Source organism: Coturnix japonica, chromosome Z, assembly GCF_001577835.2.
Source record: "Coturnix japonica isolate 7356 chromosome Z, Coturnix japonica 2.1, whole genome shotgun sequence".
In the NCBI taxonomy this organism is placed as follows: domain Eukaryota; kingdom Metazoa; phylum Chordata; class Aves; order Galliformes; family Phasianidae; genus Coturnix; species Coturnix japonica.
In genome coordinates this window covers 23,960,084-23,977,005 of record NC_029547.1, presented here as the reverse complement: position 1 = coordinate 23,977,005, position 16,922 = coordinate 23,960,084, and the positions used below count along the sequence as shown (strand labels likewise).

General features: G+C 37.0%; 1 protein-coding gene across 4 annotated transcripts in view; it reads right to left on the bottom strand.

Annotated features, from left to right (window-relative positions):
• The window catches only part of SMARCA2 (SWI/SNF related, matrix associated, actin dependent regulator of chromatin, subfamily a, member 2), a 99,911-nt gene that overhangs the window by 70,680 nt on the left and 12,309 nt on the right, over nucleotides 1-16,922 (bottom strand). For all 4 annotated transcript variants that reach the window (XM_015848900.1, XM_015848899.1, XM_032441518.1 and 1 more), the window contains 4 exons: nucleotides 13,264-13,387; nucleotides 4,389-4,718; nucleotides 3,587-3,688; nucleotides 2,413-2,662 (listed from right to left, as the gene is read on the bottom strand). In XM_015848900.1, the coding sequence (XP_015704386.1) occupies nucleotides 2,413-2,662; nucleotides 3,587-3,688; nucleotides 4,389-4,718; nucleotides 13,264-13,387 (806 nt within the window). The remainder of the gene's footprint in view (nucleotides 1-2,412; nucleotides 2,663-3,586; nucleotides 3,689-4,388; nucleotides 4,719-13,263; nucleotides 13,388-16,922) is intronic.

Here is a 16,922-nt window from a genome sequence, read left to right as displayed (position 1 = left end):
TCATCGATATGTTACTGGGTCCATTACTGCTTCTCTATCTGTGTTAGTCTATTTAACACGTAGTTAATGGATAGGATCTCTGTATTGTATTTTTAAGTGCCTACTTGATGAATTGTCAAACTACATAATTTCCCAGTAATGAGGAAGTGAAAACAAAATCACTGTCACTGAAATAAACAATTAGGTGTAATTTCTTCAGTATAATAGCAAAAACTGAAGTATTTCACATTTACAGTGTTATACTGTGTGCAAGGAAGACACACTTTAATACATAAACCATGTAAGTGATCCATAAAAACATGGAAATGTGTACACAGTTGCATATATCCTCTCCCAAAAGAAAGAAGTACGTGCCTTGAAAATAATGGTAATTAACTTATATCACGATGCTGATGAATTAGCAGTAAATGAATGTGGAACTGTGTTCCCAGCAGCACGCTACATATGATCAAGGTTGCAGAGAAAACACAGTAATTGTAAAGAATACCTGTCCTAGTCAGCTTGAAGCTCAGACTTCCTCAACAAATCAGAATACCTTTTGGGTCTGTCTTTTCAAATACAGATCCCTAAAACATCGATGTTGTAATTCTGTCCTTTCACTAAAAACTCATTTCATTTTCTAGGTATTGGACAGTATAATGCTTTATCAGAAAAGCTAACTACTGAGAGATCTTATTTTCATAAAACTGTCACTAGCTCCACGGGTTATCAGGATACAAGTGTTTATACTGTCAAGAGTGAATAGTTCATGTTTCTGCATTGAACTGTCCTATACCAAAGCTAAGCCATGTATTATCCAAAACATAAAAATTGTTACATTGCTTTTTAAAACAAGTTTGTCTTATGTTACTTACACAATTTTAAACAATGAAAATAATTCTAGAAGTTATGAGTTATTCTGGTATGCAAAGCAAAACTAATTTCTAAGAACACTCAAGATTAAAAAAGCTTGGGTCATTATCTAAAAACTACCATAAAGGGTAAAAATGAAACTGTACCATTACAGAATTCCTACCAAACTCCCACCTCACTTCCACTAACTCGAAGATACAGGTATTTAGAACCTAATGGATATGCTATACCTATAATCACTTGTAAATATTGAATGTAACAGTTATTTTCTGCCAGTTCTTACTTCTTTGCTCATGCGTACTAAGTTATAATAGTTTGGTATAAATAGTGCAACAAAGCAGGGCTGGAAAGACCAAAAAAACTGAGATAACTGATGCAGAAAAGGTTACACTGTATTGATTACGTGATTCTTGGATCGGGTCAGTGCTACAGTCACTCTCACAGAGCAACTGTGGAACTGCACCATTCTGTCTTCTACTAGATTACTAGAAAACATACTAGAAAACTGCACTAAAACACTGAAACAGCAACGGCTTAAGGTTTAAAAAAGAAAAAAAAAAAAGACCACAATGAAATGACCTAAAATTACTTTAGTATTATTTTATGCAGAAAGTGAAAGCTTTTCTGTGATCAAAACCTATATACTGAGCATAGCACCACATACTATATAACTCCATGGTGCTTTATCTTCACAAATTTAAAGTCATTAAACCTGTTTTTGGCAAGATCATCACTCCTTCTGGCTACCTTTCTGTTACAAACTCATCATTACAGTAATTGGAAGATGCTTTTATCAGTTCAAACCAAGAAAATACACAATGTGTGGTCTCTTCTCACTAATGGATAATGATTAGAAACACTTCAGGTGCAGGTCAAGACCCTTCTTGCCCTGCAGATTCTCAAGGCTAACTATTGCTATCTCAATGGTCTTGATGACAGTGAAAAAGCATGAGAACTCCTTATCTAATTCTGAAAGAAATGTTATCCTCTATACTTTATATATGAATATAAATCATCGTTGAATTGAGGCACTCAGGAAGCAACTTTTAAGACCATGTTTTCTGGTAACCTCTTCTTTAATCTTCCTCATGACCTCCGTACTCTTTGGAGTTCAGACAACCTCACAATCACACTAATAAAACTTGTTTTTGCTCTAGCCACTAACTTTTATCAGCCTTTTGACTTCCATTATTCCCTTTATAACTTGTATGTAATTTTGAAAACTTCCCACAGTAAATCTGTTTCTCTCTAGATTACAGGGATTTAGATTTCCTAACTTTTGTCTTTTGAAGCATCCAATACTACAGCAACCAAGCAGAGTCCCTGAGCCTATTAAACCTAGAAGGTCTGTAATGACAGTACCCTTTCCTAGTTCCTTATATGGGGTGCAATTAGATTACCTTTTTGAGTATAATGTTTCTACTTCTCTTTAACATGATTCTTCTCTGGAAACTCGGTTTACTTGGTTTTTACTACTACATTACGTTGCAAGGACACCTTGTTCAGAAAGTGAAAAATAACAACCTGCAAATGTACTTGAATCATATTATTCACTTTTACCTATATTCGCGTTCTTGAAGAATTTCAACAGGGTCTAATCCTTGTGGCTTTTGAATAGGGCTGATGCGATTCTGCTTTTGCTGCAGCTGAACAATGGGGGAAGGCTGTCCAGGTGGTGGCTGTGGTACAGAAGGCCCAGGCATAGCAGCAGCAGGCTGGGCAGCAGTAGGGGCAGGAGAAGGCCTCCCACTCGGAGATGGTGCAGGAAGTTTCTGCTGTGCACTGGATACACTCATATCTGGGGTTTGGCCTGAATCATAAAAAAAATACTTATTCATAACATGAAATATAGAACACAGGAAGAAATTCAAGACAGTTTCTGCAGAAGAATGTGAGTTCAGAAAAACATTCAAAATTACCAGATAAACACACACTTACATACACACACTTCATTCTGTATTTAAAAAAAAAAAAAAAAGTACTATCCATCAACTATCACAGTTCTCTGTCTGTCCTCAGATTTACCTACAAGCAACAACAATGTATAAGATTTCTGCTGAATGAGAAACACTTTATTCACAAGCCTGTAATACTATATTTACCTTTAAATTTTTCTTGAAAAACAAATTCAAAATATATTCTTAATAATTTCTAATGAATTTCAATACTGCCCACCTTCTTCTTTCAAATCATAAAATGAGCCTGTAAATCCAAATCTAAATATTTTTATTCCAAAAATTATTATCACACCAACTGGTGAAAAAAATGTTACAGTGTTCTTTAAATCTCAAGGACCACAATGTACTTTCAAAGCAATTAAAAAAAAAAAAAAAAAAAAAAGCCTAATTCTAACATGGTTTGAAAACTTGACTTTACAGAAACAAAGAATACAGTTGAAAGACAAACTTCCTGCAATTAAGCATGCTGAGAATATAACTTAAGTACCTATTTTATGGGTGTCCCTCAGGCAGCTTATGTATTTCACTTTGATTATAAAAAGGTGCTTCAAGTTTACTTTGCCTAACTGCAATAACTTCATCTGGCCAAGTGATGAACAAATGGTTAAATTCTCCTTGATATTTAAGTCCTAGGCACAGTAAAGGTTACACTGTTTTGTCTGTATTACTTTTAACTTTTTCTTTTCTTTTCCCCCTATTTTTTTCTCACTCTCTACCTACACTGTCTTACCATAACTCCATGTATGAAATAATACGAGATTTATATTTCCCTATACCTTCATTCCAAGTTTTAGGGGTAATGGCAGCTGTATGTCCAGGTATTCCTGCAGCAGGCCCTGGTCCAGTTGCAGCACCACTCATTGCATGCATCCCAATACCTAACAATTTGGCAGAGGAAAGAACTGTATTAAGAAAGAATTGTATTAAGAAAGAAACATTCAACAACTGTTCTGTTTTATAGGATGCTGGGTAAAAACCCAAAAGCCTCTACTTTTTAGCTAAGTGATATACACTGAAATGAACTATTAAAATCATAACTAGCAAGAAAACAAGATAGACTTAACACTCAATTTCTAATAATCAAAAATGGAAATGTTAATAAAATACAAATGGTACATGGTGTTCAATGTTAACAAAGTTTTCTCAAGACTAAAGTGTGCTCTGCTTACTGCACTGTAACATTTTTTATCATTGGAAGAGAAAGACTAATAAAGAAATTTTTCTTTTCATTATACATACTCAGCAGCATACTATACATAGTTTGTTTTCCTTTAATCTGCTCCAAATTTTCTGTTTTTTCCACATAACAGGAAACTGGAAATTACTCTAAAAAGAGTAAACCTGTGATTGATAAACTATGATTAAAACTCAAAAAATGTCAGGTATAATTCAGGAGGACACTTCTATTTCTGTGTACAATATTCTATTAGTAATAGGTAGGTTCAATGCACTTTCTCAGTATTAAAAAGTTCAGAATGTTGTCCCAAATTATAATGTGAACACTATGCTCCTGTAACATCTCACAAGTAGAACTTTGAGCATTACTTGTGCAATGACACAAGGCCTAGATGCACTTACCAGACTGTCTGTTGAAGGCACTGGGAGGCTGCTGCTGTTGAATGCCTGGAAGGGTCCGCTTTCCCTGAACAGCAAGCTGGAGGTTTTCTGGCAAAGGCTGACCTCTAGCTAACATTTTGTATGCTAGAATCTGAGCCCGAAGTTGGTGCAGCTGTACAGGGCTGAAAGGGGAAGGACCTCTGTTGGGTTGACTCATAACTTGTGGATCCCCAGGTATAATAGGTCCTGGCTGGCTAGGAGTCATCTGGGGTGGAGTTGGACCTCCTCCAGACATCGGGCTGGACACATGCTCTGGTGCTCCTAGTGGAGATGGGTGTGGAGACATATAACCTAAAACAGATGAGATGATCACAAATTTAGCACCCTGACTAGTCAAATCCAAATTCCATCACGTTTCTTTGGCAGTACACAGAGTATAAAAACAGCCCTTTGAAGTCAGGAGGGTTGTAATACTTTCAGCAAGAACAAAGTGCCACCTGAAATTAGCTAAATGAGCTGTTGTCTGAGCAGTTATGGTTCTGTGGTTTAAATATTCCTAAAAAGAACAATCTTACTTTTTTTTTTTTTTTTTGAATGACATATTTTAGCATTAAATACAACAAAGAGATAGCAGAATGGCAGACTAATTCAAGACTAGACTCAGGAGAGACAGAGACATAAATCTGTTGGAGTGCATCCAGAGAAGGGCCACAAAAAATGATCCAAGGGATGAAACACTTCTCCTGTGAGGACAGGCTGAGAAACCTGGGAGCAGAAAGCTCCGACCTGACCTGAAAGCAACTTTTCAGTAAATAAAGAGGGGTTACAGGAAAGAAGGACAGACTCTTCAGCAGGGTCTGTAGTGACAGAACAAGGGGAAATGATTTCAAACTCAAAGAGACTAGATTTAGGCTGGATATAAAGGAAAAGTATTTTACAGTGAGTGTGGCAAGGCTCTGGAACAGGCTGCCCAATGAGGTGGTGGATGGCCAGTTGAGGGCTCTGAGCCCTAGAGTCTTCCTGTGGTAATTCTTGTTTGTTTCAAGCGAGTTAGACTAGATTACCTTTTAGTATCCTTTCCAACTGTTAAAAAGTTAAGATTTTAGTTCACTGCTAATCTTGCAGCTTGATGTTTTAAGGTTTCTGTTGTTTTTTTAATGCACATGCATCAAAGAATACTTATTCACTGACAGAGACCTTCTTTGCAAAAATCCCCAAACATGAAAATAGGACGTATTTAGTTTATATATAATTGCTTCTTAATTGATAAAGATTAAATCTTTCTATAAGACAAAGAACATCAAATGCCTCTTTCTATGGATGCCTACCTTGGAAATGGAAACTCATCTGCGAAAACAAAAAAGATTTTATAAAGAAGATGCTGAAAATGGCAGGACTCTAATGAAGCTCCAAGACAGCAAGCAAAATCCCGAACCAAATGATACTTTGAACCCTACTTTTTTATCACTTCAAATAATTAAATATTCAAAAGAAATCTTGACTTTCACTAAAAATTAAGCAGACAAATTATTAAAGGACAATAAATGTAAAATCCTTCTGCCAAACACAGTAGGAGATTTACATGCTTATAGAAGAAGGCAAATGTAAGAGAATTTTATTTAAGATACAGAAGAAAAAAAAATAATAGAAATTTAGTTCAGTATGGTATTTACCTTAATTGTCATTAAGGTAATTATTAATTACCTTAATGATCATTTCAGCCATCAATTAATTTTATTTTTTTAAATAGAGAATCAAGTATAAGCTCACAATAACAAGAATGTATAACATTTTAGGACATGCAGTGATTGTGTCAGATCAAGTCCATCTTTTTTTTTTTTTTTTTTTTTTTAAAGTTAAGAAATGAATAAAGCTTTCCTTGCTGGCAGAGTGGTCAGTATTAACATCAGTTCTTGTGAAACTCTCAACCAAGAAAAGGACAAAGAGGACCTCTGTGCAAAAATTATTTAAAACTAGGGCTGGAGAAATAAACTGTTCTGAGGTCATATGCTGGCAGGCAGGTGGTAAGGCGACCCAGCACATCTTTTTTCATTTTAAACACTTATCAGAAAGCAAAATGCAGTTAATTTAAAAACAATAGGAATAATGAATATAGTTTGTGAAATTGTAAAATCTGGAAGAATTCTGTAAACTATCTTAATATAAATGTCAACAAATACTAATTGGTGATTAAAGTATACATAGGTTAGGTCCCAGAACCTTGAGCACCTGCAGTTCTTATGCTTGCACTTACTAACAGCAAGTGAAACTACCCAAACTTTCAAAATTGGTCTGCATGCCACTTCCTTGTCAGACTAACTGCATTTCACTTGTTCTCAATACCGAGAAAAAACAGGAAATTATCACAGAATCACAGAATGGGCAGTTTGAAAAGGACTTCAAAGATGACCTAGTTTCAATCCCCCTGCCATGTGCAGGGGCTCCAACCACCGGACTAGACTGCCCAAAGCCACATCCAGCCTGGCCTTGAATGCCTCCAAGGATGGGGCATCCACAGTCTCTTTGGGCAACCTGTTCCAGTGCATCACCATCCTCTGTGTGAAAAACTTCCTCCTAATATCTAACCTAAATCTCCCCGTCTCGATTTAAAACCATTCCCCCTTGTTTTATCACTGTCCAACCTCACAACTCTCTCCTGCTTAAGTGCTCCCTTCAAAGTACTGAAACGCCACAATGAGGTATCCCCAGAGCCTTCTCTTCTCCAAGCCAAACAAGCCTGGTTCCCTCAACTTTTCCTCATAGCAGAGGTGCTCCAGCCTCTGATCATCTTAGTGGCCCTCCTCTGCACCCATTCCAACAGCTCTGTGTCTTTCTGTACTGAGTGCCCCAGTCCTGGATGCAGTACTCCAGATGGGGCCTCACTAGAGCTGAGTACAGGGGGACAATCACCTCCCTCTCTCTGCTGGCCAGCCCTTTTTTAACGCAGCCCAGAACACAGTTGGCCTTCTGGGCTGCAAGCACAAACTGCTGGCCCACGTCCAGCTTCTCATCCACCAAGACCCCAAGTCCTTCTCTGCAGGGCTGCTCTCAAGGAGATCTTCCCCCAGTTTGTATAAATACCTGTGACTGCCCCAACCCAAATGCAGCACCCTGCATTTGGCCTTACTGAAGCTTATTATATCTCCACTTTCGATCCAATTTATATTGCCACCATCCCATGGATACCAGACTTCTTTTTGCAGCTTCTCTCCATTCCCCTTGCAAAATAAACCTAAACATACCTTTATTTTCTGGATAACTCTGCTTACCATTTTAACAATTTAAAGTAAAGGTCATACTTCTAGTATCAATACAGGCACTTCCAGCCACAGTTCATTCACAGAAGCTGAAAACATTAACACAGCCTAAATTCAGTTAAATGTTGTAAGATTATTATTTAAACAGCCAACTATGAAGTCAGAGCAATGGACTTCCCTTTCTATTTAATCTATTAGCATTAAAATAAGGGTTTTAAGACTAAAACAAGGATATCATTGTGCTTGAGTACAAGAAAAGAAAACTGGTCACTGGAAATAGGAATGTTACCCTTTCTAAAATTTGGCAGTGGAAAGCATTAACTGTGGAGAAGAAAGATACCAGCACTGTTGAGGAGATACACAGACTGCCTATAAATTTATGTCCAACATTTGTAAGCAACGGTGTTGTAGTATCATTGCAAGAAAAATCTAACAGACTGCCTCAACTAGCAAGAGATTTTTTCTGCGTGACTAGCTTGCCAATGAACATCAGGAAAGTAAAAAATCCAGAGTCTAAATAACAAAGGTGAGTGTTATAGTAATTATTATTAGTTCAAAAGGTAAATAAATAAACACAAAAATTTCTGGCTAGTGTCCCTCATGGAAAGAGAAAATGTGTATTTATGAGCAGAATGACGGACTTAATTTAGAAATGTTTTTGATTCACTCATCAAGGCAAGCCTCATCACCTCAAAAAGGATCCACTTCTTGTTTCTCCAAAGACTGTAATAATTATTTCTTTGAAAATTCTGTCCTGACTTGCTCTAAATTCAGTGGTCCTTTAGTGGTCCGCTGTTTCCTCCTCAAGCTTCACAGCGCTACTAGTTAATCCTAGAGTCTATTTACAGGTTCACAGATTTCTGACAGTAAGGCACCACTGTGGTTACTGCAGTCCTCCTGACACAAATCAAACAGACCTAAAGCCCTTCTGTAATTCCCTCCCTTTGGGTTACAGTATTTAACAGAAAGGCATTCGCTGACTTACATTTCAAGTGACACAAAACCTACCACAAATATTTGGGTAACCCTTGTCCCAAAAGTTAATAATCTTTTTGAAGTAAGAGGCAGATTTTTAATACAGTCTAAATTCATAAAATGTGAATTTGCAGGTATCAAAATTGCCTGTACTTTTAAAGGTATACAATACATCCGTTACATTCCACTCTCACATCTGGAAATGAGGAAATTGATCACGACATCCTTTAATTCCCTCTCACAGGCTATTAAGAAAAAATGCAGCTTACCATTCTCTAAGCAAAAATATAACTTTTCCAAGTTTCAAAATCATTCTTTTATGTATTTTCTACTCAAGATACCATTACGTGGAATCATTAAGGCCGGAAGAGATTACGTAGCCCAACCACCTGCTCAAGCAGGGTCAGATGCATTAAACTGCCCAGCAGCATGTCCAGAAGGGTTTGGAGATTATCTCCACGAACAGGTATTAGACAGTCTCTACAGATAACACTGGAGCTGTTCAGCCACCTGTACTGTGAAAAACTGTTTTCTCATGTTCCAGTGGAACTTTGTATATTTCTGTTTGTGCATTATGCCTCCTGTTCTGTCACTGGACATCACAGCAAAGAATGTGGCCCTCTCATTGTTGCTTCTTTTGTTCAGCATTTGAGGTCTCACTTAGCCTCTCTTCATATGACAGACACTCCAAACATTTCATACTACCTTAAATACTTCTCAACATCATGTCAACTGCAAGTATTAGAATGTAATGTGATACAGCGTTTCATCCAATTTACTCTTGCTCCTGTGTGCAAGCACTATAATCGACCTCATGGTTTCAAATGCTGTATAGAGTAACATGCACTCGATTCTGCCAGAGCAGTCAGAACTCATTGTTGCTCTCTATGACAGAATTCTACACTAATTAAAAAAAAAAAAAAAGAAAAAAGACAGCTATGAGCACTGATTTTGTATTTATTTCTAAACCGCTGACAAATATAAGTGCTCCAAAAGTTATGCCTCCTATTTTATTATGTTGGCCCACAACACCAGAGATGGATTATGATGGAATGGCAGAAGAGATAGAACCTTCCCCCCAGTATTCCATTACATGTTGTTACCATGCAAAAGGTAGCAGCAGAAGGGCAGTCTGACATAATAACATCCAACACAGAAGTAAGGATGAAGTAAAAGCCTATCACTGAATTCCTCCATGCAGAAAAAAGCAAAGGCATCCACTGACACTCACAAGCACTTGCTGAACACTTGTAGAGAAATAGTGAATGTGAGCGAGGCAGTGGATGGTATGTTCCAGCTGTGGCCAAATGGATGCAGAAGACAAGCTACTTTTCAGATGACCACACACAGCTGTCACACCACAGAATGAAAAGCACCTGGAACAATCTACCCATGCAAATCTGGAGATTACAAACAGGACTGTGTACAGAGATGAATATTGGCTTCAAAGCACAGTAAACAATGATGGCAGCATTGGAATATCACAAAGTTTGCACCAGGTGGGTTCCACAAATGCTCAGACAGAAAAAAAAAAGAACACTGTGTGGAAGTTTGTCAAGACCTACTGAACCAATATGAAGCTGAAGGTGACTATTTCCTGGATCACATCATTACCAGTGATGAGACACAGTGTCACTACTATGAGCTAGAATCAAAACAGCAGCCCATGGAGTAGAAATGTGTATATTAGCGAAAATATAAAAGTTCAGCATGCAGTCTTCTGTGGGTAAAGTGATGTGCACTGTCTTTGGGACAGGTAAGAGATGGTGCTTCCAGACTTAATGGCACCTGAACAAACCTTTAGCTCTGGTGGTTGCATCATGATGCTGACTAATGTGAAAGCCCTAACTTCCAGTCAGGCCAGGGAAGACATCCTTTCTCTAGCAACACAGTAATGCAGGCCCTATATCAGTTTGAATACCATGGAGCACACTACCAGTTTTCACTAGGCTGTCTTACCACACCCACACCATAGCCCAGATTTGGTGCTTTCTGACTTCTATCTGTTTAGGCTGATGAAACATGGAGTGCACAGGCAACATTTTTCTAACAACAGAACTGTCAGAGCAGCTGTGAAACACTGAATCACCTCTGCTGGTACGGATTTTGATGAGCACAGCATGTATCCTCTTGTTCATTGCTGACAAAAAATGCACAGCTAATAGTGCTGACTATATTGAAAAAAAGTTTTTTGTAGCTAAGAGTTTGCTCTATCAGATAAAATTATTACGTACTTGTATCTGCTGTAGTTTCCACGCAAATAAATAAGAGGCATCACTATTGAGAGCCTGAATATTCTCAATAGCACTGAGCCAGAAACAGTCATACAAAACGAACTAGAAATATTCCTAATAGGATGATCAACTTTAAGTTAGTGAGTTTTACAATCTATCATTTAACAAGGTTATTATATTTAATAGAGCTTATACTGATTTTATGCAGTGCTATTCTTCTCTTAAATTGCTGTCAGACAGTAACAATCCAAGCACCTCTTATATTAGGCTCTCTGATGGCCTGCATCACAGAAAGCCATATGAAATTAAAAGACAAACAAAACTCTTTATTTTACCTTGAATCAGTGCTAGGCTAACCATTACATGTAATTATTCTGCTTACGTTTTTAAACTAATCGCAGAAGTCCAGAGTCACCCATTCCCTAATGATCTGAACATTTTCAGATACTTTCCACTGAACTTTTGAAAATATCAGTAATCATTACATGTATTCACCTACTTTGATTTCAGGCCTACAAGCAATAAATCATGGGAAAAAAAGAAAATCAAAGAAAAACAAAACAAAACAAAAAAACAAAAAAACCACCCTAATTTGTACTTGATTTGCATCTTGTTAAGACTGTGTACAACTAATGCAAACTCAAGCTACTACTCCAAAATCTCCAAGTGTATATTATACCATAGATCTTGGTTTCTAAGAACATAGCAAATATAACTGCAGATTTTGTCCATATTGTATCTGCAGAAAACTTTACATTACTCCCCCTAGTGTTGGTACTCATGGGGAGAAGGGTCTCTTACTTCTCTCTTTTTTTAAAGCCTCTTTTACTAAATATCCTATTTTCTCAGAGGGTGCAGAAACACAACTCTAACTGCCTGGTACATCAGACTGAAAGTATCCTATGTGTTGAAGGGCTATCAAGAAGTGTGGTTTTCTATCACAGAAATACACATTTAAGGGAGAAGTTACTAGGTCAGTACATGAGATCGATCCATAACCTGCAAGTGCTTCTACAGCTACCAACTTCATGAATGAAAAAACAATGATGTAAGAGGAAAAAAAGATGGCAAACAGGCAAAGAAAGCTGAAAAGCTCCTCATTAACATAGAGTATTTTTAATACTAGTATTATGGAGGTTTGTTTTTTTTTAAAGCTGTTTCTTGAAAAAGCCTACTCAGATGAGAAATCCAGTGTTCTTAATTTACCTTGCAACCATTGCTAAAGTACAGCATGAAGACAACAAGAATCTGCAATCTGTAAGCTGCCACTGAAGCTACTAACACTATGAACTGTTGCAGAACAACACAACCCAGAAATCTGATCTCAGCTAACACAGAAGACAACTTAGTTTTCTGTATTTGTGGCATTTGCAATTTTTATTATTGCATATTTGAACTGGCTATGTTTGGACACATTTTTCACCTTCAAACTAAACATTCTGTTCATTTTAAGGAACAAGTTCATTACAAGCAAAACAATGAATGTGGAAGAAAAGTGAGGTAAAATTTGCTCTCAAGTGATCGTGCTTTCATGCTACTAAGTCAGTGAAAATGTATTAATCAATGGACAATTTGTCCCAGTAGAATATATTTTGCAGTTAACTGATACTAAACAGTGTAATTGGAAAACAAGACTTCAAAGTGTTGAAGGTAGGTCCAAGACAGGGACTCCAATGATTAACCCACTAGGATCAGGGTCACAGTAAACTGCAAAGCCACAAATTAATCCAGGTAAAATCACTTTGCTAACCTGCATCTGTTTTATCCTTCCAGCATTTTTCTTATTCTCTGTAACAAACATATCAAATGTGTATCAAATCAGAATCTTAACTTCAGGTGGGATTCTTCGGGTGTTACAATAACACAGTTAACTCTACAATATACCAAGTCTCATGTACTGAACTAATTAGTAATGCCAGGTGTTACCAGTTAAATCTCCAGCATACTGAGCTGCTTACAAAATGCAAGACCTTTTACGCTACAAGCTGAAGGACACAGAGATTAGCAGCAACATGGTAAAAGATGTTCCTATTTTCCAACATAAAAAAATAACTGGCAAGAAGTCTGACATGAAAGATTTCTTCAGGTTTGCTTGGACTCTTCTCTCTTGCCATTCCTTCATCAAAACAGATACTATTCTATTGCTCTTCCATTTTGGCACACCTATTCTACAGACACAAGCTAACATTTCTAACAGACTTACTCCAATTAGGTGCCCTAGCCAGAGTTGAACCTTAAGTAAATGTCATTTTCCTTTTTCCCAATACATGACCAATAAACACTCCAGACCAGGAGTGCTGCTCCCTGATAGGAGCTAAGTTTTTCCAAGCAAAGATGAATGAAAATAATTAGAATACTATTCCATGGAACTGCTGACTCTCTGCAGCATAATGTGGCCTCAAATATATAGCATGCATAGTATGTATGAACCTTGGCTATGCTGGTCCATTGGACTCTGAGGCGGGCCCATCCCAGGGTGAGGAGGTCGCATAGTCTTCATGGAGCCACAATGAACATCTTCAACCATTCCTTTCTCATGCAAACCATCCATGGACTGTGAAAACAAGTATTTAAACAGAAACAAGGTATAAGTTCATTATAAAAATCCAAAGGAGTTTAACTCAAAACTTAAATAAATAAAAAACACAGAAACTTTTCTTAACTGTCATTCAAACAAATTCAACTGAAACATTTACCCTTGAAATCAAACATTTTGAAAAGCACAAAGCACCACTGGACTGCTTGTTCATTTCTTTTCCGTTTCTTTTTTTTTTTTACTTTGGTTTTTTTTTCCCCTGTCTGGCAATGCCAGGGAGGCAAACTGCCCACACACAAGCACATGAACGGCACTGGTCTCACATTACAAAGCAGTGTAACATACACCAACTTGTTAAAGTACAGCCTGTGGCTTGGCTTGAGCTATTTTTAGCCCAAACTTTGCCCTTTCTGTCTCTGCTCTACTGGAATGCCCCAAACACTTTTTCTCTTTGAACACAAGGATGTAATTGCTAGAGGTTCCCCAGTTTTGGCTGCAAAGAAGAGGTTAAGGCAATCAAGGAATGGGAGACAAGATTCTACTCAAATACTTGCACTCCCTATCATTCCTGATACCATAGTCACTCCTCAAGAACTACATTTACCATGGTACTTGGTATGCAGAACAGGGCCAAATGTCTTCCAAAGACGGTGCAGAGAAAACAGCTTGAGGTCAGAAAAACATGCTGGTGGCATGCAGGGCACTGGAAACCGTTCTTTAATAGAAACGGTAAGACTCCAAAAATGCTATCAGAAGAAAAAGATGCCTTAAGAAAACTAAAAAGGTCTACCTGAGAACAAAAATTACACAAGGTCACTAAACTGAAATAAGATTCTGCTTCCTCACTAACAACTTCAGAGCATTTGCAAGGATTGGTACTAGGAAAGAAAAGGCTGGTATCACTCATCTTTACACAGAAACTGCCCCACTCTAAAACATACACACAGGCAAACTAAATACTGTTATTGCAAGCCCTATTGTACAGAGACACCCTGCAGTCCGTTTATCATAAACATACACCTATTAACTCTCTTTAAAAAAAAGTTAGAAAAACTTATTCCAATTGAAAATACATATAGAAAATGGGGGGTGGGGGAGGGGAAGATAAAATTCTATATTTTATCTGTAAATCCTTCATAAAATTCTACATTTTCCATCAAAATATTTTTACTAAACTTAAAGTATCTTTAAACAAAAAGTGTTTTTTTTTTTTAAGTCAGCATTTTTGAAGCACATCACCATCATTTTTTCCTTACCAGAAACTAAGGATTAAAAGGAGAAAAGTTACAAAAAAAAAAAAAAAAAGAGAAGCAAAGAGGAGTTTTGGTTCAATAGAATGTTTGATCATGCCAATACAAAAACATCTGTGAAAAGAACTTGTATGAGAAAAAAAAATCTGACACGCTATTTTTGAGAAGATGAATTTGGGATATGGAACAGAAATGTAGAGATAGATTGACACATGAAAAATAGTTTAACTGTGCTGACCATGTAAAGCTAACACCCTTTTCTGAAGCACAAAATACGTCTTCCTCTCTCTTCTTTCCCTGTTTATAAAAGCAACCAACCCTGATGAGAATGCTTATTTCACATCTTAGAGAAATACTTGTACAGCCAGAACCATTCCTATTTTGCCACAGCACATATCTATAATTCAATCTTTAGGACCTCCAAGAAGAGAAGAATATTGTTCAGGAAACCAGACCTGATTTCTTTAACAGAGGACTTTGGCTGTACACACCTGTGGTGTGACAGCAGGGATGACTGTCACTGCATTAATGGACAGCAACAGTGCAGTCTCTGTTGATACTGGAAACTTTGAAGAGACTGAGACAGTACACAACATACATACCCATAGTATCAGAAATACAAACACACAGGAGGATGTGGACAAACCATTTGAGCACTAATGAAAAGCAGCAATGAGGAAGAAAGCAAATACATCCCCACACTCCTCCTTTCAAAAAGAATTTAAGGCAAAACAAACAGGATTGGCACATGACCACAAACAGAAATGCCAGCTGGAAGAATGGTTCTGCGGGAAGAAGAGCTGACCAAAAGAACAGAGAGATCTTTTTCCAAAAAAAAAAAAACTGAAAAGAAAACAAAACCTGAAACAAACTGAAATGTTTCAAGTCAAACAGAGGGGAGGCTAAGTTTAACCAAAATTGCATTTGCTTCACTGTGTTTGTAGAAACTATGCTGTGAAAGTCTAAAAGAGAAATTCATTAGAAGCAGACTTATAAACGCAGAACTGATGGATCTGTTTTTACTAAAAAAGCCAAAAGAAAGATGAAGGTGGCATAAATTTCTTCCAAGACAAAATTAGTTTCAATGATGCTAAGTTATGCAATGAGACTTGTGTTTTCAAGAATACGCTTAATCTAAAAGTACCACTACCGTCCATGGGAAAATATATAGATCCAAATAGATAAGGACTACACTGCTTGAAAAATTGTTATTTTTCACAACCTCTTTGAAACACTATGTAGTTACAAACTTAGGTGATGACTTGAACCTATGTAAAAGCAGCACCATTACTGAAACCTTGTTTAACAAGCCCAAAACAGTTAATTCCATAGAAGAGTAAAATCAAAGCAATCATGCAACTATACTTTGCCCTAATATTTTCCCACCTTCTGATTATTTTCAGCTCATGCTAAAATCCAAGGCTGTCACAGTTTATCCATGTCACAGTGCCCCAGAAGACCTCTAAGTATCTCTCCTTGAATCTGTGTTCTCTTGCATCCAAAATGCACATCAATAAAAACTGGAATTGTAATAATTTCCCTGTCAACTTCACTGGTAGTCTAAACATTTATTGAGCAAGTAATAGGAAAGATAATTAACTTACTGTTTCTATTAAAACTACGTTATTATGTAAATCAACTGTAAATTTTCCCGTGGAAGTCTTTTGGGACTATTATGTGAATATTCAGTCTCCATCCTTCAATAGTAACTGCTTCCAAGTAAACAAACTTTAGGAATCAAAACTTACTTAACCAGTTTCTTATCTACTTTTGCAATATTTTTGTTTTAATGTATTATGGTCTGTAAGCTAGTCAAACATCTAACAAAGAATCAAGGCACTTTACCGCCTTCTTGGTGGATTTTGAAAGTGAGAACCACAATCCCACTGCATATGCACAGTGTACAGCCAACATGTAATCGCATAAATAGAACAGGTTTTTTTTTTACTCTCCCACTTTTACTACACTTCTACTTGTCCAGCTTAAAATAAATAAACAAACAAACAAACAAACAAAAAAGCCAACCCAAAACACCATGTTAGTTCACAACATAAAGGTCAAACAGCTTTAAATAAAGCTAAGCAGACAGGAAAAAAAAGTACTTTGTCAAACTGAAAATTACAAGTGGCTGACCAGATATTTTTTTTTAAACTACATGGAATGTCATTCAAGCAGCATTTGCAAAACAGTCTGGAGGCACATTTTCACAGAATTTCTTGAACAGACCCTTCCTAGAACTTCTCTCTCAGTTGTCTCACTATATCTGTTTCTGGAGTTGTACATGAAAACAGGCTAAAAAAATG